Source organism: Rhinolophus sinicus, chromosome 4 (genome assembly GCF_057876585.1).
Source record: "Rhinolophus sinicus isolate RSI-liver-muscle chromosome 4, RSI-T2T, whole genome shotgun sequence".
In the NCBI taxonomy this organism is placed as follows: domain Eukaryota; kingdom Metazoa; phylum Chordata; class Mammalia; order Chiroptera; family Rhinolophidae; genus Rhinolophus; species Rhinolophus sinicus.
The window spans coordinates 52,591,178-52,612,712 of record NC_142504.1 but is presented as its reverse complement, the minus strand read 5'-3'; the positions used below and the strand labels follow the sequence as shown (position 1 = coordinate 52,612,712).

The window sequence follows — 21,535 nt, the reverse complement described above, 5'->3', positions numbered from 1 at the left end:
CTAGGGAAAGGAATCAGTTTGAAAATTGGTTTAGAACACCTGTACACTTCTTGACTTTTCATTTTTTATTTTTGTTTTTGATGTCACCAGCATAGGCAACTTTTCACTGCAAACACGGCTTCTCAGTAATCCTAACAGAGAAGATGCAGAATGCAGGAGAGCTAATTTGGTACTTGCTGGTTGCGTTTTTAAGGACATATTTACCCCATGATTCTAGCCCCTTTTATATAAAGGCAAGAATTTGTATGATCGAGGAAGACCACTAATCGAGCTTTTTATTTCTGAGGCAAAGCAGATGATGGTGACATTAACAACTGCAGCTGACCCTTGAACAATGCAGGGTTAACCCACTGAGTTGAAAATCTGTGTGTAACTTTTGACTCCCCGAAAACTTGACTATAGTGGCCCATATGTATCCTGGGGGGCTTGGTCCCAGGACCCCCGCAGATACCAAAATCTCCAGATTCTTAAGCCCCTCATATGAAATGGCATAGAATAATGCATACAGCCGGCCCGATCCGTGGATCCCCAGCCACAGATCGAAAATACTGTTTGTGATCTGCAGTTGGTTGAATCCGCAAATACTAAGCCTGGGGGTACAGAGGGCTGACTGTGTATTTACTGAAGAAAATCCACATATAAGTGAAGCCACGAGTTCAAACCCATGGTGAATGTTTAAGGGTCAAGTGTATGCCATTAGCATTTCTGGGGTTTAGGGCACACCTGGCCTGGTGCTGAGTGATTGCCAAAGGGTAACTCATCCAATGAGATTTTTGCAGATAAAGAGATTCAGTCACAGAGAGGTTAGTGACTTGCCTCAGGTCACCTAGTTGGTGAGTGTTTGAACCAGGTCACTCAGGGCCATTCTAGAGAGAGTCAGAATTTCCTCATTCTCACAGAGAGATACCTCTTTCACATACAGATTTTTTTCCTGAAAACTGCTTCCCACTACCCCCTGCCCCAGAAGTTGTTTAGAACTGAAAACAGCAATGTTAACAGGTACTGCTTTTCTTATTTTGATATTTATGGTTTATTCCTTTGTTCTTTTCAGTATCTGCATAAGCTTTTCAAGCGAGACCATCATAAGGGGCAGCGCTATCATGAAAAACAGATCAGCCTTTATGCTGAATACGATCGGCCAAACTTACTTCCATTCCTCCGAGACAGTACCCACTGCCCCCTTGAAAAGGTGAGTCACAGCTGCCCCCTTCGCACACGTCAAGTGAAGAAGTTGGCGTTGTGGGTAAGCTGTTGCTTTTCCAGTCTTCCTGTCTCTGCTCGTCCATCCCTTTCAAACGAAAGCCTGAGCAGTAGGTTTTGCTGGGACCTTCTGATGAGAAGTGGAGGTCCTGCTGAATTAGATTTTGGGGAATAGCTCAAGTGTTTCTGTGATAGGTTAATTGGAATAAAGGTGTAATCCAGGGTTTATTAGCCAATCATCCATCAAGCAGAAATGATGTCTGGAGTATGAGTCCTTTTATCAGGCTCACTTCCAAGTCTGATAAAAGGGGGGAGACATGGACTGTCCCCAGCCTGAGGCAGTGGCTCCAGTCAGGACTCCAGGTAGATGACTTAGGCCCCACACCCTGTCTGCTCTAAATGTCCACCTGTGCGTTTCTATATTTCTCCGTCATGCCACATTTTATTTTTCTATCTCACTACATTCCATTATCATTATGATAATGCATATACTAGTCTCTCTATCTTGTAAATTCTTCAAGGACGAGGATTTTGTCTCACTCGTTTTGGTGAACCCAGTAGCCTGCACACATTAGACACTTTCTAAATATTTGTTGCATCTTGAGTGAATAAATGAATACATACAAGGTTCTAGTTGTGGCTGAATAGAAACCAGTAAGTCTTATGAACCTGCTGTTTCAAAATAAACTATAATACTTCTGTGAAGGTACTAAAAACTGGGTCATTTAAGGCCATCAGTGTTGTTTCCGTTGGTTCTTGATAACACCTGGAATGCTAGCTCACACCTATAAGTGTCTTACTAAATTCAGATGGCCAGATAACAAGTACTGTTTAATCATTGTGTGTATCATCAAAACGTAAGTACTGGACCCAGAAGAGAGAATTCCTAAGAAGCTGATTGGTAACATGCAGCGTATGTGTGCAGACAAACTTTATAGTTGCTTCACAGCTCATGGTGATTAATGTATTGGATTTACTATGAACTGGTTTCAGATCAATGGATTTTCAAAATCTGTAGTTAATGAAAAAATACCTTGCCTGCATATTAATTTATGAAAAATGATAATATTTTATATTTGGGCTCTAAGACGTTTTCTCAAGAATACATTTGGAAATATGTCATCTTACTCTAAAGATAAAAGCAAATGTTCCCCTCTTTTCTCACTACAGAATCTATAATCTAGAAAAAGAGTGAGAATCTTACTGTTTGAACAGTGCCCCTTCATTTGTACCTCACTTTCTGAGGAGTCGTTTGTTTGCAGAAGGACGGGGCTGTCTCTGGTTGACTCCCCAGGCAGCGCCCCGCCCACGTCGGTCACCAGCAGCAGCCAGGGCTCCTTCTGATTCACTGAACCCAGGTGCAGAGGCACTACCCAGATGCCAGTGTGAACGTGGTTACACTCTTGCAGTCTAGTGGTGTTCAACAGAAGGCTCACTGCTCTCCTAGAGGGGAGCGTCAGAAACTCACGGACCTACACGAGATACTTCTAATACGTAGATTCACTTAGAGCATTGTGTAGACCTTTTAGAATTTTTCTCTCTGATCCACTGAGAAGAACCTGTTGCATATAAAAGAACTCAACACAAGCATACTGAAATCAGTTATGTTTTAAACATGTTTTTAATTATCTCACGTTTTCCACTGAAAGAGAAGTTTGAATAGATTAGAGATGGTAATGGCGGAAACATCGCATTATAAAATAACCAAGTCAATAATTGACGTTTTTAGAACTCCCTAAATGGGCTTTCATGTTACAGATCATTGAGATTTCTTCATGAGACATTATCTTTTCATCCAGATCCATTGTGGGAAACTTGTATATTTGCAAAAAACATGTCACTATCCTTACTCAGGTACCTAAGGCCATCTTAGAGCAAGTGTTCTTGCCTTTATTAACTCATGAAGGATCTCATTTCTTTTTCCCTAAAAATAAGAACTCTACAGAGACTTAATCATCTTAGATACTAGTTCCTTTTATGTTTACTTATAACATGAAAAACACTGCCAATTCATAAAATACAGAATAGATTCCCCCCATAAAATGAGTGCCGATCACGCTAACATTGCAGTGAAGGTCAGGGAGTATAGGTTCGCCTCTTCTGTCTAAAGAGATACTCAGAAAATTTGGCCTCTTTTTCTACTAAATATAAAGTTAAAAACAAAAATTGTGATCACACCCCCCCCACACACACACACACATACACACACCCCCCCCCCCCAAGAAGTCTCTACTGCAGAAGACTATAGATTGTTTTATTTCATAGATGCTCAGGTGGTATTTCGGTGTTAGTTTTTATTTAAAATGGGAAGTGTTTAAGGTTTCAAAGCATTAGTCAGAACATGTCTACCTACTGTTGTGGATAATTCACTTCTGGCAGATTAGCAGCTCTGTCATCCTCATTTCTCATTGCCTGCCTTTGCTTGGATTGGGTAATTGTTAAGAGGATGGAGGGGTGATTTCAAATGACGACTGGTTAAAATCTTTAAGAATCCAGGTCAAATTAATTTTGAATTAATTGAAATCCCACAATTAACAGTATTTGGCCAACAACTTTGCAGAGACCCTGACATCACATCAAAGCCCTTTAGGATCGTCAAAGACCAGAGTTCAGGATTTAAAATCACCACAACTCATACATTCTAAAATTAGTCATAAACGTTTAGGGAATTGTTCATACTAAGGGAGATGCAGAGTTGGTAGGAATTTTTAACATCTGGGGCAATTTATTATGAAAAGACAATAAAAATTGTTTGTTTCTGTTGTCCTCTAAAATATGTGCTGTGCTTTCCTGTACCTTGTATTTATTTTATTTAATCTCTACAAAAGTGCAGGTAGGTAGATAAAATCATGACAAGCTGAGTCTTTACGAGTTGAAAGAAACAGCCCGAAGTACAGAGTTAATAAGTCAAAGGGCCAGAACTTGGAACCTGGATCCTTAACTTCAGGACCCATGTTCTTTGCACTGTGGTGAGGAATTATTTTTCAGGTTTAAAAAGTTAATTAAAATAATAACACCACCACCAATAATAAAGATAATCTTTAGTATTGTAAGAATCATGAATGACACCAGTTTTCAAACTGTTAAACTGCCCTTTAATTTCCAGGTGTGGTCATCAGGCACCTGTTTTCATTTGCAAATCTGATTTGCTCATGCCTAAAATAATTAAAAGTGGAGTACCAGCTTTATAGATTAGGCAAATTTGTATCTGAATGTACGATCTCTCTCATATTAATGGGATTCACAAGGTGACAGTATTTATGAATTTGGAGGAATGAAGATTGGGAAATGCAAAATTTGTAGATTTTCATTACATTTAAAGAGAAAATTGAATAAAAGATGACAGGCTCAAGGCTAGCTAGAAATTATTTAACTTATGGTTGATGGGGTTCTTGTTAGTTACTTCCAAATTTCTGTTTTTTTACCATTATACTAAATCAAGAAAGGGAAAATTAAAACATTATTTTTGCATAATTTTTTACTCGAATAGTGTCATTCTTTTCACTTTTATTTTTATTACTATTCTTTTCTGTGTGTGTCGTGCGGGAGACCCTGCTCGCTGCGCCATATGTCGTGCGGGGAGGCCTGCAGGGTCTCTGGTCCCGCTCCCCACATAACGCAGGATATGGTGAGGCCAAAAAGGAACACCCATGGAGCCATAGGTAGGGGAGTCATACCACTATGGTCTCACTGGAGGCTGGGTTCACTGGACGTGCGACCTGCTGTCCGTTTTGTCTGCAACCCACCGACGACTCTCTTTCACTCTCCTCGGCTCTCCTCCGTAGCCGCAGCAGTTATATTGGCGGCTAATTGGCTAACTGGCTACAGCTGACGGCCAATCAGCCACAGCTGACGGCCATCTACTACCCGAGCCAGCACTCCTCCACGTGAGGCCGAGAGCCTGTAAACTACTTTCTGGGGCTCTGCCCCCACACTCCACCCCTACAGGCTCTCGCCTCACAATCTACGCGACAAGCGTCTTCCGCGAGGGGACCTGTGCGAGGAGCCTGGGGGTGAATGCAATATCCTGGACACAGCCAGGCTCTCTGGGCACAGCCAGGGTTTCTCAGGGCACCACCAGTGCTTCTGGGCATGGCCAGACTTCCTGGACTTCTTAGGGTACCACCTGTCTTCCCGGACACAGCCAGGGTTTCTCAGGGCATCACCAGTGCTTTTGAGCACGGCCAGACTTCCTGGACTTCTTAGGGTACCACCTGTCTTCCCGGACACAGCCAGGGTTTCTCAGGGCACCACCAGTGCTTCTGGGCACAGCCAGACTTCCTGGACTTCTTAGGGTACCACTACTTTCCCCGGGCACAGCTAGGATTTCTCAGGGCACTGCCACTCTCTGTGGGCACAGCCACACTTCCTGGATACAGCCAGGGCTTTCAGGGCACTGCCACTCTCTGTGGGCACAGCCACACTTCCTGGACTCAGCCAGGGCTTTCAGGGCACTGCCACTCTCTGTGGGCACAGCCACACTTCCTGGACACAGCCAGGGCTCTCAGGGCACTGCCACTCTCTCTGGGAACAGCCCGACTTCCTGGGCACAGCCAGGGTATCTTCAGGGCTCAGCCAGACTTCCTGGACTCAGCCAGGGCTCTCAGGGCACTGCCACTCTCTCTGGGAACAGCCCGACTTCCTGGGCACAGCCAGGGTATCTTCAGGGCTCAGCCAGACTTCCTGGACTCAGCCAGGGCTCTCAGGGCACTGCCACTCTCTCTGTGCCTCTCAGGGTACCCTGCTGGAACAACAGCGACTCACAATCAAGGTGCTTACATATTCTCAATGGTGGCCAGTCAAGAGACAAAAGCAAATATCCCCCAGTTCCACTAACAACAGTTCCCAAACAAACAGTCAAGCGGTCCATTAAATTAGGGATGGAAGGCAATTCCCCATAGTCCATAGTCATTCACCAGGGCTGTCCTGGGGGTGAGGGACGACCTTGACCTCACCCTTATCTCCCACGGAGGACTCAGCAAGCGTTACCTCCTGGGACTATAAGTCCTGCATCCGGGCTGCCTGACCAGGAACTTCCTGGCCCACAGGGCTGCAACGACCTTCGCTTTCTCCAGCCTGTGCTGGTTGGGGAACCGTCCACATCTTTCCACCTCTCCACGGGGCTCCATCTCTCCAGCAGCTGCATGGCTTTTCCTGTGCTGGTGGGAGAACCGTCCACGTCCTCCCACCCCTCCACGGGGGTCCAGCTCTCAGTCAGCTGCTCCTCCTGGTCTTCCTGAGACTGAGTGTTCACACGCACAAACTGCTCCACCGTCCTTCGGAGAGCTTTGGCCGGCACCATACCCTGCTCGCTGCACCATTTGTCGTGCGGGAGACCCTGCTCGCTGCGCCATTTGTCGTGCGGGGCGGCCTGCGGGGTCTCTGGTCCTGCTCCCCACATAACACAGGATATGGTGAGGCCAAAAAGGAACACCCACGGAGCCATAGGTAGGGGAGTCATACCACTATATTCTCTCTGGCGGCACTATACTCTCACTGGAGGCTGGATCCACACTGTCCGCAAACCGCCATCCACGCTTGCCAGCCCAGCCGCCATCTTCTTGCTAGCCCCATTCTTCTCTCTCTCCTTCTCTCTCTCTCCTCGGCTCTCCTCCGTAGCCGCAGCAGTTATATTGGCGGCTAATTGGCTAACTGGCTACAGCTGACGGCCAATCAGCCACAGCTGACGGCCATCTACTACCCGAGCCAGCACTCCTCCACGTGAGGCCGAGAGCCTGTAAACTACTTTCTGGGTCTCTGCCCCCACAGTGTGTATACCCCCATTAGCTTTAAAAATCTTAATTTCCCTACTGTTTCCTCTAAAGGGAGCACTGTGGTCCAGGAACATTCAAGAATCTAAAACAAGGAAACGTGCTTTTATGCTTCACTTGTGCGAATAATAGAAAAATTCTATGTACCAGAAATACTTTCTTTTTACACTTAAAATTTTCTAGAGTTTTCTAGAGTCTCTACTGTCTCATATGTGAGAACGCATAATTTAAGATACTGTCAGGAACTAGTCATAAAATATTTACAAATCCGTGAAATTCAAATTTCAGATACTCAGATTATCTCTGACCTTTGTGTTACACGTGCTTACAATCCATACCACTCTTGACTTCAAACTTGCCGTTACCTATTTCTTCACATGAATTGTCATTCTTGATAACATCCTAAAAGAGCTGCAGTGGCACTATCCTGTAGAATGTTCTACAGTGATGGAAGTGTGCTATAATCTACTTGAACAAGGTAGCCCCGACCTCCATGTAGAAATTGAGTATTTGAAATGTAGCTAGTGAGGAACTGAATTTTTAATTTAATTTAAATGTAAGTAGCCACGTACAGCAGAGTGGCCACTGTCCTGGACAGCTCAGACTGCAGACTGCAGACTCTGTGGTTTGAGACAAGACATTCTCAAGGCTTTGTATGTGCTCAAGAAAAGGGGGTGGCTCAGTCTGACATTTCTGAGTGGTGCTTTAAAGTGTCATAAATGTCCAAGTACAAGATGATTTATGGATGCCTTCTAATAATAAACTATTGTAAGCAGCATACTCATCTCTAGTCACACTGTCTTTCTCTAAACATGTACGTGTCCAGTTGTGTGACCCTTGTCTGCTTGTCTGTGAGTGACACCGACTCACTACGCCATACACTGTCCCTCTGTATCTCCAGCAGCCAGCTAGCACACACCTGCGCACTCAGTTGGTTTCTGAATTCAGGCCTTCTGACTGCAGATTTTTTACTTTTTCCTCTTACTGTGTAACTTCTCACATGTGTATCTGCTCTGCTCTCACGTTCCACAGGAGTGAAGAGTTGGTAAGAAAGTTCCATTGTTTAGGATGGTGATTTATGGGCATGAGGGTATAGAGAGAGGTAAACCATGTTTTTAATCAAAGTGAACAAGGATTTTCTAAGTGTTAGTGAGGATTAGGTTGAGCTTCAAGTGATTAAAAATCCCCAAGTAATAGTGGCTTAAACAGAGTCGCAGTTTAGTCCTCTGTCACATGGCAGTCCTGGTGAGGAGGCCCTGCTGGGGGTGGGGGGGGGGGCATGCTACAGGGTCAGAGACCCAGCTCTGTCTCTTGTAGTCTCATCTGGTATGACCTTGACCTTGTGATGTGAGATAGTATCATCCATGTTTTCAGGAGAAGATTGGGTTAAAGGACTAAAAATAAGAAAAAGAGTTCACACGTCTGCTTCTTAGAGAACATCCCCAGAAGCTGCCACGTTTCTGTCTTCTCTCTATGGGGACATTAGTCATATAGCTCTCCTACCATTGCGGAGGCTTGAAGACTTTTTTTTCTTTTTTTTTTTTTCAATTCTGGACAGTTACCCACCTGAAACCTTATTACTATAGAAGAAATGAGTAAAGGATATTTGGGGGGACAACTAGTTCTCTCTGCCACATAATATTTAAAGGAATCTTGTGAGTGGTCGAATTAATAGTATTTCTTCTTCATTGTAATCTTCAGGTCTTCTTACTTTCTCATTTAAATGATTTGTGTACTTTAAAACACCATCCTCTTTTGTTGTAATTCTAAAGTAAGATGTTATTTGTTTTTTCCTTTTTTATGTTTGGTTTGGCTTTTTCCCCCCTACATTGATCTCTGTGATCAGCATTTTTTCCCTCCGTTTTAGTTGTTATCCACCCAGAGACACAGATTTAAATATATATTCTACACAAAATTTTAAGTCAAAAATCAAAATGTCAAAACTAGCTCCTGCTGTTATTTCCCAAGATAGATCATTGAGCCCTCTCTTTTTCTAAGCCACAGAGGACTGCCCTCCGAGTGTGCAGGTGTGCGTGCCTTCTCTTGATGGTTCTGTTTTCTTTTTTTCTTCCCTAATAAACCGTTTATAAAAAAAAAAAATAGACCATTGAGCCAAAAGAGCTAATGAACTTGAGCTGTTCCTTTTATCTCCTTGATTATTTATAAAACAACCTGAACTGGTTGTTTTTAATTGACTCCTTTAACTATGCAACCCAGTAATCTTCCTCCTGAAACCCTTTTTTCTGCTCATTTATTGAAAAAAATACGTACTGCACACCTACTATGAGCCAGATGTTGTGCAGAGCAAAGGGCTTAGAGAGCACGTGGTCCCAGCCAACAGAAATCAGACAATTGGGGGCAGTTAATTGTACTTGTGAGTAAGTGTCGTGAAGACGTGTGATCTGACCTGGAGTGCGTCCGAGCAGGATTTATCTGAAGGACGTGCCAGGGATGGCGAGTGAGGAGAGAGGGAGGGCAGCACTCCAGGCCGAGGGACCACAGTACAGGGCTGAGCCGCATGGGAGGTGTTGCTGCACAGAAACTCAGGGCCAGCTCCCGGATGCAGGGAGGCCACAGGAAGGATTCTGGGCTTTAGGCGGGAGCAGAGCACCGCAGTCGGAGGCCCCATAGCAAGGTGTGAGTGAGGTTTCTCAGGAGCTTTGACGTATCACACTGCACGCAGGCCACATGCCACTTCGTCGGCAAAGCTTTTTACCAGAGAGCCACACCAGAGCTTGTGTCCTGTATGCACATGGCTTCTGTTCATACCCAGGTCAGGGGATTCTGTGTTGTCACAGCTCTGTCACCGTCCCTGGACCTTGCACTCCCTTGGCGGATTCATGCTGCTTCTACTCCTGCTGAGCCACCTCCATCTCTCCCTCACTGTCCTTCTCTTATGTGTCATTAGCAGCAGCCTTTATCTCACTGTCATTGTTGCATCTCACCCAACCTGACCTCTGGTGCCTAGCGCAGCATATGTAGTAAATGTGTGCCAGTTCATTTAGATTACTGAATTGTTTAGAACCACATAGTGTCTTTTTCTTACACCTGAGGAAATGTCATCTGTGTAGTTCCTCATTTCTTTTACTTGATCTCCTTTTTGATCCTTCTTGATTGTCAGATGTGTTTCTTCCCGCTCGCTTTTGACAGATCCTTGAGCAGAGTCCTCTTTTAAACCCTGTGAGTTGGCAGTGGAAGTATTTACTTATGTGTTTATGCAACAAATGTTTACTGAGCTCTGGTACACTCCACCCTGGGATCATGAGGCAGTGAACAGCAGTCCTTTCGTGGAGTTTCATTCTGGCGGGGAAGACAGCTGAAACCAAGGACTGGGTCAGCGGGAGCAGCACTGTGAAGAAACACAAAGTAGCATGAAGAGAGAAAGCTTGTGGGAAAGTGCCTTTCTTTCAGCATCTTGCTTTCTGCCTTGGCTCATGGAATGTTCTGAGTTATCTCAAATATGTTATTTAGACATATTAAATTGTGTCTAAACTGTGTAGGGACCAGCCCCTCTCTGAGAGATGAGTAGGTACAGCCAACAGCAAAACCTAAAGAGATTTATGTTTTTGTTTGTTTGTTTTGTTTTTAAAGTGAGGCAATGGAAAAATTCTTTCAAACTTGTGTGTTAAGTTACTCTATTAATATTTGTTCTTGTCTGGTAACCCATAATAACATTTTTGCCCTGCTTTATTTGAAGGCTCTTGAGATCTGTCAACAGAGAAACTTTGTAGAAGAGACAGTTTATCTTCTGAGTAAGTAGCTGTTACTCATTTTGGTCCCCACAAACCAAGAAATGGGGTGACAACGTGATATAAATTATCTAAGAATGGACATAGGTTTTAGACCACAGTAACACAGATGTTAGAGCCTATTTTGTACAAGAATTTAATACATGGAAAAGGAGACTTAACAGCTCAATAAAGAAGGAAGAGTTATTTAATTAATGCTGTTGGACTAGCACCTTAGCATTGTGTAATAAACAAAACTATCAGTTTACACCTCACAACATAAAATAAATTAGAGATGGGTTAATGAGTTTGTTCATTTAAAAAAAATAATAATCAGCTTATAGTACCATCATGTTGGTAGAAAATAAATAATGTTCATTTTCAAAAATTACACCCTAAATAACTAGAGGAAATGCAATTGAATATTGAAGTTTTGGAGAGGGAGGAAAACTTTTCAGTATAATCTGGCTGTCATTTGTCCCTGGCCGTCTGGCTTTCTAGATGTACTGTGTGAAAAACTTATGGAAATCGTTAATAAAATCATTAGCATGCCAATAGATCAATGACCAGAGTATGTAAAGATAATTAACCAAATAGAAGCATTGTTGGTAAATACTTCCATTTCATGAGGGTTATTGAAAGGCTTTCCCCTGAACTTGAAAGAGAAGGAAATGAGGTTGAGTTTACAGTTTGTGCAAAGCGTATCAGAGGAACACATGAGAAGCTACCTCCAGAGGCAGAATGATTCCAAGGCCTGAAAAGTCTTAAATGTGTCTGGGTGTGACAGCAGCAAAAAGAAGGAAATGTCAGCCTGTCAGAATGTGATACCTAGGCTTGAACTCCAGACCTACGATTAGTGCCTCTGTGATCATGGCAAGTTACTGACCTTTCTGTGTCCTCTTCTATAAAACAGAAATGTTAGAACGTAACTCACAAGGTCTGCTGATGCCTAAGTGATATCATCCGTGTGAAGCACTTAACTGAGTACTCACCACACAGTAAACACCTGTAAATAGATACTTATTTTATTGTGTTACAGAAGCAAATGCTGATGTCACATTAGAAAGTAGGTTTTTGTCTTAGCTTTCAAACTGTGTAAACAAATTAAGAGAGATGTGATTTCTTGAACACATTTTTTTATAAAAATACCCTTAATGTTTTATTAAAATGTCCTAAACGGAGTATTTCTCCCGTCTTCGCTAGGCCGCATGGGTAATAGCCGGAGCGCCCTGAAGATGATCATGAAGGAATTACACGATGTCGACAAAGCCATTGAGTTTGCCAAGGAGCAGGACGATGGCGAGCTCTGGGAGGACCTGATTCTGTATTCCATCGACAAGCCACGTAAGCAGCAAAGCCATGCGTGTCACAGCTTTTTTCTCTCAGTGTAGCAGTTATGTCTAGAGTAAGAATTACTTCAGGACACACTGAGTTAAAAATACGGCAAAGTACCTAACGTAAGAGAAGGCCAGGTCCATTGTACCGGTTCCCGGCACTGCTCCTGGGCAGACCCTGGAGCGCATTCCCTGTGTTACCTGAGTGTGATCAAGAACAGTGGTTAACCTGATAATCTTCACTGTGCCCCATGAAGCATGTCTGTACCCTCTGCACCCACTGAATAAATGTGATGTGGGAAGTTTGAGTTGTCTTAGGTGTGTAGGGATATTTATGCTGAAAATGTGTATCCCACACCAGTCTCTCCCTATAGAAACGTAGCTGTAACAGGACGCTGACCGTGTTTAGCTGTAATTGCAAAACCCCCGTTCACAATGCGTCACCATGAGTGTGTATTGGTTGGCTCTGTGCTTAACCATTTGCATCGGTCCCCGTTTTGGAAAGAAACAAAGCAGTCACCTAATAATAACCTAGGCCCTCTTCTGAAGATACAGAAATGATTCAGAAGCTAGCAGTAGTGGTTTAAAATCTCCCCCTTCCCTTTTTTTACTTTTTGGTAAGAAGACTTATCTGTTTCAAGATTTTGAAGTTCTAGAAACTACTTCTATGATTGTCTTTTTAATAAGAGATACAAGAGGATAATGTTATTCAAGTCAAATTCAGATTAAGGTAGTTACATGACATGTATGTTTGAGGGTCTAATTCAATGTGATAAAGTACCATGTTTCCCTGAAAAGAAGACCTAGCTGGACCATCAGCTTTAATGCATCTTTTGGAGCAAAAATTAATATAAGACATGGTCTTATTTTAATATAAGACCAGGTCTTTAATATAATATAATATAATATAATGTAATGTAATATAATATAATATAATATAATATAATATAATATAATATAATATATATAATATAATATAAAATACTGGGTCTTATAGTAATTTTTGCTCCAAAAAACATATTAGAGCTGATGGTCCAACTAGGTCTTATGTTCAGGGAAACACGGTAGTAGTTTCGGGATCCTAAAGGCAGCCAGGGGGTGTGATGGAACAAATACACTATGAACTTGGGCTTGAATTTGGGCTTACAGCTTGCTAGCTATGTGACCCTGGATGAATTAGTTAACCACCCCATTTCCCTTTTCTGTAAAATGGGGAAAAATAACATTCCACCTTGCAAAATATTGGTGAAAAGTGTGATAGCTGTGCCTTAGTAAAGTCTCAATAAATGTTAGTTGTACCCCTTTAATATCACAAACTGTATAGTAGTCCCTCCTTTTCCACAGTTTCAGTTACCCACGGTCACCTGTGGTCCAGTAGCATTAAATGGAAAATTCCAGAAATCCACAATTCATATGTTTTTAATTGTGCATCTTTCTGAATAGCCTGATGAAGTCTTACACCATCCCGTTCCGTCCCACCCAGGACATGAAGCATCCCTTTGTCCAGCGTATCCACGCTGTAAACACAACTGGCCCACTAGCAGTCTCAATTATCACATTGACTGTGGTAGTATCACAATGCTTGTGTTCAAGTAACCCGTTTTACTTAATAATAATGGCCCCAAAGTGCAAGAGTAGTAGTGCTGGCAATTCAGATATGCCAAAGAGAAGCCATAAAGTGCTTTCTTTAAGTGAAACGGTAAATATAGTACAGTAAAATATTTTGAGAAAGAGACCACATTCACGTAACCTTTATTACAGTATATTATTTCAATTCTTCCATTTTTATTATTATTAATCTCTTACTGTGCCTAATTTATAAATGAACCTTTATCATTGGTGTGTGTGTATAGGAAAAAATACAAATAGGGTTCAGTGCTGTCCGCAGTTTCAGGCACCCACTGGGGGGCTTAGACTGTAACCCCTGCAGATAAGTGGGGACCACTGTATCCTGAAGTAAGCATTTGTTCTTCAGCTGTTTTAAACTCTTATCATTTAGCTTCTCCTTTATGTCATGAGGAAAGTAAAGGAATATTAGTTTTTGAGAGTTTAGAAATTCAAATGGCTTTAACATTTACTTTGAAGGAAGTGATTTTTTCCTTTGAGTTACTTTTGGCCTGAAATTGCATTGTGTGCATCGCTTATGTGTTACGTCGTATTTTGTAGCATTTATTACTGGCTTGTTAAACAACATTGGCACACATGTCGACCCAATTCTACTGATTCACCGTATTAAGGAAGGAATGGAGATTCCCAATTTGAGAGATTCCTTGGTTAAAATTCTGCAAGACTACAATTTGCAAGTAAGTATCTTTGCTTGGACAAACGAGCATACTGACCAGGTTGACTGGCTACTGGATAAACATTTCTAGGGTTTGTTTTAGATATCTGTGTCAAATAATTCATTTGGGTAGTTACATTTTACAATTGACCCTTGAACAGTGGGAGAGTTGGGGCACCAACCCCTGCACAGTTGAAAAGTCACCTCAATAAATTTAATTTAAAAAAAAAAGAAAAGCCATGTATAAGAATCAGGTGCAGCAGTTCCCACTGCCTCTTTCACTCTGCCCCGGAAGAATCGTAAGGAAAAGCTCTCGGTATATTTTAAAACATAAGAGAATAAAATATTGATTTAGCAGCTGTTTTAGTGGATAACTTTTATATGGAATTCATTTTGCTAATGATTTTACTTTTATTCCTGGCTGACTCAGACCTATGCAAACTTATTCATAAACAGTGAATGAGCATGAAGACCCAGTGTTGTCCATAATCCTGGTTCTCTGGATGAAGAGCCTGGTAAAAGGGACTATTAGGTGTTTTTAGGTCTTGTGGAGGCTGAGGAAAAAGCAGGCAGTGGGTATGGAGGCCGATTACAGGCAATATTCTATGCCACTTTATATGAGACTTTAGCATTTGTAGATTTTGGTATCCGTGGTGGGGGTGATGGTCCTGATGGTCCTGGAACCACGGATACCAAAATCTACAAATGCTAAAGTCTCATATAAAGTGGCATAGAATATTGCCTGTAATCGGCCTCCATACCCACTGCCTGCTTTTTCCTCAGCCTCCACAAGACCTAAAAACACCTAATAGTCCCTTTTACCAGGCTCTTCATCCAGAGAACCAGGATTATGGACAACACTGGGTCTTCATGCTCATTCACTGTTTATGAATAAGTTTGCATAGGTCTGAGTCAGCCAGGAATAAAAGTAAAATCATTAGCAAAATGAATTCCATATAAAAGTTATCCACTAAAACAGCTGCTAAATCAATATTTTATTCTCTTATGTTTTAAAATATACCGAGAGCTTTTCCTTACGATTCTTCCGGGGCAGAGTGAAAGAGGCAGTGGGAACTGCTGCACCTGAAGGGTCCACTGGAACTCAGCTGTCTAGTTAGAGAATGCAGAGAGAAAATGCTCTACTGGGGCGGGTTCAAAGAATTCCAGGGGTGCTTCCTACTTACATATGAAGAAAGAATTTAGAATTTTTTTCCTACGGAAAAGGCTACTTTTTTCATTAATGACCATTTATTTTCTTTCTAGGCAACCTATTAGGGATCACTGTAAAAATAACTTAAATCTATAGGGAGCGTTTTGAAGTTTCCAGAAGAATTTCACATGCACGTTTTGTTTGGTTCTGTCTAGTCTTTTGTTGTTTGTTTCTATAGTTGATTCACATGTTCTAACAGGAGAAATAATTGCCAACCCTGTTAATCCCAAAAATTGGGGGGAAATTTTGTAGGTCCATGAATTTGCAAGAATCTGGAATATACTTATATGGGAGGGGAGGGTAAGGGAGAAATGACCCTGGGAGATACTAAGAACTATTCAGTAAACATAGGGATCCATGGTCAAATGTTAGAGAAAGGCTATCACAGGGCTTCTCACACGTTTTTTCGCGAATATGCACTGGAAATCTCTAAGGGGCACATTTACAGTAGAGTATGCAGCATTTAAAAACGTATTTAGCCACTGAAAATGCTTTGAGAGACCATTCATTAACAAATTGCTAATTGGAAAGAGGATAGAGAAAGTTTTGGGGAAACATTTTAAATGAACATCTCTTCTGGTTTTAAAATTTCATGTTTTTAAAAATGCAACAACTGTCTTCAACTGAAGTTTAGCATTAGGCGTATTGGATTTCTGACATTAAAGTTAAGGAAATGGTATAGTCAATCAACGACATTATTATTGTTTAAGTTTTTAAAATTTAAATTACTGTTTTCTTGTTACAATGTTAGTATAATTATTCAACAAAGTTTAAAAGCTTCACGAAGTTAGTAAGATAAAAGTACGTCTGAAGTTAGTAAGATGAAAGTAGCTCTTATCATACTTCATAAACTTAAAATGTTTCTAGGCCTGATTTCAAGGACAAATAGCATTTATTTGATATAAATTACTTACAAAACAATATAAAATTATACTTCAATTTTTACATAAACTGACTGTAACTTCCAAATTTTTGTAATTTTATATAAATTATACATTTTTGCTTTATATTTTTAGAACACTTTTATTTATAAATTTATTATATTTTATTAAACATATATATTCATTTCTATTTCTTTTCCCTTAAGAATTTCAGCATCTTTGTTCTTAAACACTTCTCTTTTGACAGACTTATTAGCCAGTCATTTCATCTTCACAACAGTCCGTTAGGATCTGTCATCTTCATTTTCCAGATGAGAAGACTCACTCTAACAAAGTTCAATGAATTGGGCCAGTTTGGGGAAATGATGAGCTGGGTCTGAACCCAGATCCTCTGACTAAATGTGTATTTCTCACTGGTTGTCCCATAGGTCTCCGGAGATGTGTTCCTCCTCCTGGCTGGTTACAGCAGGGGAATACCCACGGCTGGCCTGGAAGCTGAACAGTGAACAGGCAGCCTGTGGTCCCTAAAAAGTAGTGGGCGGGTGTTTGCAGACCTGGACTCTAGTCCTGGCTTTGCCCTTAGCAGGGCTGTTGGCCTTCAGGATGGTACATAAACTTGCTAGATCTCAGTTTTCCCATTAGAGTGAGTGTTTGTCAAGCCTGGCCGCGCACCAGAATTATCTGGATTCTTTTTCAATTTATCCAGTCTCAGGTACCATCCCAGATCTGCTGGATTAGAGTATCTTGGAGAGCTAGAGACTGTACCCATAAATGACCTTGCTATTTCCTACACACTCAGCCTGGCTCTGAGGTGCTGTGCATGGAGACTTAGTAGGTCCCTTGAGAGTAGATGATCTGAAGTATCTCCTGTCTCTCAAGCTCTTAAGAGAGTCTTTTCACAAATACACCTTTATAACACAAATGCAGCTGTTTAGTGTTAACGTAATACTTCAATGTAAATCATTCATAATACTTATTTTGGAATCTGTAATAAAGTAGCTAAGATTTTTAGGTGTAATTTTTTTAATGACATGTTTGATTATTTAGAAACACTTTTATTTAAATACTTGAGTTACTACATGTCACATACTGCGCTAGGTACCACCAGAGCCTCCACAGATTGTCTGCTAGGCCTGGAATAAGTGGGATGCAGCCCTTTGCTCAGGTGTCTCATAACTTGAATTACTATTTCTGGGAAAAGTAGAAAGCTTTAATACTTCAGTTTTGTTAAACTTCACACACACACACAAATTGACTCCAGATGTCGCCATGTCTAGCAAAGTTATTTTCCCATATTTGTATTTGCCATAATCCCCTTATTTCTTTATCATTTCCCATATCTTTCCTCTTTGAAATCCAGAGACAAATGAATTAAGAGAATATAGTGACTTCTTTCTTGCCTGCCCTTTTTGGGGTCCACATGGGTTTCTTTTAGACTCATAATATGTAAGCTCTTAATTTCTCCTATTTTGAAAACATTTTTCAAATTTATAAATCCTTGAAATAAACTTTTAAGATAAAAAGATTTTTTCCTTTCCAATTACTTAAGGTTGGCCTCATCACTGCTTTTAAGTGACATAAGTGGCCTATGACAACCAACTCTAGTTCTTTAATTAATATAGTTCTTTAATCAATTTGATACATGTGCTATTGTAAATTTAAATGTGATTCTACTTATGATATTGTTTTTGATCTCTAACATGAGATCTTAGAGTCTCTATCTTTTCCTCTTTCTCTCTAGTTCATTGTCTTTGATAATTACAAAAAGCAAAGAAAGCTTTTTCAAGAATTCAAACCCCATAGCACTGTGGCCTAAATGATGGATGAGAAATTAGGTAAAATGATTTCCCAGTCTAGCTGTGGTATCAATATTGAGGGCTTATAAAACCAGGTAACTCTCTGTCATTTGCAATTCTGATGATAAGCACTGCAGTATGGACGAGGCAATGTCAGCAAAAAGTTCAACATTTAAAGAATCTTCTAAAATAAAAATTTCAGAAACTCGGCTATTTTTATGGCATTTTTCCCACGGCATCTGTTTCTAATGAACCATAATAACTTCGCTGATGTACAATTCCTTTATTGCTTTTTAAAATATCCATGAGTCTAGTGTTTTGCTTTTTGTTGGCATTATTATTGATGATGAACTACAGAAAAATAAGGAAAATAGGGAGAATCTAGAATCTCATGTTGATTTTCAGCACTACCTTATGAATACATTCTTGTTTAAATTTATAGTAGAATAAGGTATGCTTGTAACAGATTGATTATAGAAGCTGTAACTGGTTGTCTTAAACAATGAAGAGGGAAGAATAAAGGTAATGTTAATAAAACATAGAATTTAGAAAAGCTTAGAACTATGGAAGGAGACATTGTAATATTAAAAAAACAAGAGTGGTAAAGAAGGGTGTGAAAAGAAGTTGACCCATTGATTTGAATAACCTTGGAAAAATAAGGGAAAGTCCCATAAGGAAAATGAATGCTTGAAAGATAATATTGTACTTGGTAAGTAATGCCTACAATTACTTATTAAGATGGAAACTGATGCCATTATGAAGTTGAGGAAAGAAAAGACCAGACAGGGGTTTGCTTGCATTGGTGAGATTCTAGTATGAGGTAGAGATTACAGAGCAAAAATTAGTAATGGTATTGTCTTATTTACTAGGTGGAGACATTTTATAGATAACACTGAATAAAGGTGTTTCAAACTGATTTTAATTTCTGAAAGTGATGTCAGAAGCTATCCAACATGGAGAATAAAATAGGAAACCAAGTTAAAACAGAAGGAAACAGGCAAGAAAGATTTTGCTGGTCAGAAAATGACTTGATCTTGAAAGGCCAGTAGGCATCCTTTGGAAAACAACGACTACTTTTGGATGGAAGGGGTGATATGATGCTGAAAACTTCTTATAAGCTTAACTTTTGTAGCCTACAAATATTCTGAAAACATCACAAAATATATTGCAAATTCCATAAAGTCAGAAAAAGATATGGGGAAACAGCCAGCATAACCATAAAAAAAAGAAAGTCTCTGTAGACTAATTTAAATTTTTAATATCTAAAGTAAGTAAAGAATAAAAGTTTATTTGATCAAATGTCAAAGTCAGTGATAAAGACTAAGATTGTAAGAAGTCAAGTATAATAGATTTAAAAGAAGAGTAAATACCAATGTTGTCTACGTCAATAGATACTTGTCTTGCTTAACATGGTCAACAACAGTATATAACTAGAAATTTATTTTTCTAAACCAGAGAAGCTTTAGTTTTCTGGATAGATGATAGACTAAACTGACTACCCCTTCCTATTAAAAGCATGTTAACTAGAATCTTTAAAAAAAATTTTTGATTCATAGCCGATCTCAAAAGAGATATGCGCAGGTACCAGGAAATACCGAGAGCACATCTGAAGTGGAAAGGGAACGTGGCCGCTGTGGCAGCCTCTGGAGTAGCAGATACACTTACTAGATGATGGGCCTTGTATGCTTATGTGGGAGCAGCAGCAATAGCTGTTGGTCCACTTAAAGTGAGGAACTAAAATCAAATGCCATGCACAGAGCCTGAGGCTTAGGCCATAGGAAAAAAAGCTACCCTCTAGTTCTGTAAGTGACGAGGGAGCTAGCTGTCTCCTCAGGGGTTAATGGCAGAGAGAAGGTTGGGGAAGAATAGGGGGTCACCCATAAGAAACCGTAGGATCTGGATTTATCTTTTGTGCCTGTGAAAGCATCTAGAACCATTGAGATCCCGTGAGACTTCAAAATGCACAAAAATGAACCCACTCAGAATTGTGTCCCCTCAGCTAGGACACACAGCCATTGATGGTGAGCTCACAATAGAAAGAATTGCAAACTATATGATGAAGGTTAGTCAGGAGATACAGCACACAGAAGAATGAAAACAATATGACAATCTTAGTATTTCCAAGAACTGAAAATGCTAGCTCAATCTCAAAATAAGTCCATTTAAAATAAAGATGAAGAAGAAAAAATAGATACCATAATATAACAGAACAATATGATAGAAAATAGAAGTATTTGTAAAAGAACCAAATAGATCTCTTTGAAATTATGTGTATATGTGTAGTTGTTTAAATTATTAATTCAGTAAACAAGGTAAATGGTAGATTAGACACAGCTGAAAAGGAGAATTAAATAACTGGAGGATAGATCTGATGAAATCATTTAGCATACAGCACAGAGTAAGTAAGAGATTGAAACTATAAAAGAATGGTTAATAGAGACATGGATATTAGAATGAGAAGGTCCTCACCAAGGTTCCAGAAGAGAGAATAAAAAGAATAGTAAAATAGGAAAACCTCTGATAAAGATGACCAAGAAAAAGAAAAAAGAAATATCAGAAACAAACAAGGGAGAATATAACTACAGATTCAGACAACATTTTAAACATAAGTGAATGCTAGTTTTATTTCAGTATATTTGAAAACTTCAGTAAACAATTTTCTAGGAAAATATAAATTACCAAAATTATTCAAGAGCAAATAGAATAAATCTATAGTCTTTAAATAACTCAAACCAGTAGTCAAAACATAGCTACAATAAAAACATCATTCTACAGACAAATTTAGAGATAAGTTTTATCAAACTTTTAAATACAGGCCACTCCTCTTTTATATAAACTCTTCCCTGAGAACAAAATGGAAAAGCTCCTCGGTCCCTTATCCCATGGTAAGTCTGACCTTACCAGCATCCCATGAGGGCAATAGGAGACAATTGTAGCCCTATCTCTTTTTTAACACAAATGCAAAAATTCTACAGAAATCATTAGCAAAGTGAATCTGACCATTTATTTACTTATTAAAAGTAGACACATATGGTAAATGTTAGGAATTCTCTCCAAAGTAATCATCATCTGTATGTTCAGTAAAATTCTAATCAAAATCCCAAAAGACTTCACGGTCCTAAATTATACATAAAAAATAAAAGGCTAAGATTATCCAAGAATAATAAGAAGGGTAGCTTTAGCAGATATCAGAGCTTAATGTGGGAATGTAAAATGGTGTAATTACTTTGGAAAACTGTTTGAAAGTTAAAAAATTAAACATACACCTACTCCGTGACCTATCAATTTCACTCCTAGCTATTTACCCAAGAGATGAAAAGCAGGTCCACAAAAA

At 40.1% G+C, this 21,535-nt stretch overlaps 1 protein-coding gene across 2 annotated transcripts in view; it reads left to right on the top strand.

Annotated features, from left to right (window-relative positions):
• The window catches only part of VPS41 (VPS41 subunit of HOPS complex), a 171,644-nt gene that overhangs the window by 137,544 nt on the left and 12,565 nt on the right, over positions 1-21,535 (top strand). For both annotated transcript variants that reach the window (XM_019710243.3, XM_074340530.2), the window contains 4 exons: positions 1,052-1,189; positions 10,669-10,723; positions 11,903-12,043; positions 14,200-14,336. In XM_019710243.3, the coding sequence (XP_019565802.1) occupies positions 1,052-1,189; positions 10,669-10,723; positions 11,903-12,043; positions 14,200-14,336 (471 nt within the window). The remainder of the gene's footprint in view (positions 1-1,051; positions 1,190-10,668; positions 10,724-11,902; positions 12,044-14,199; positions 14,337-21,535) is intronic.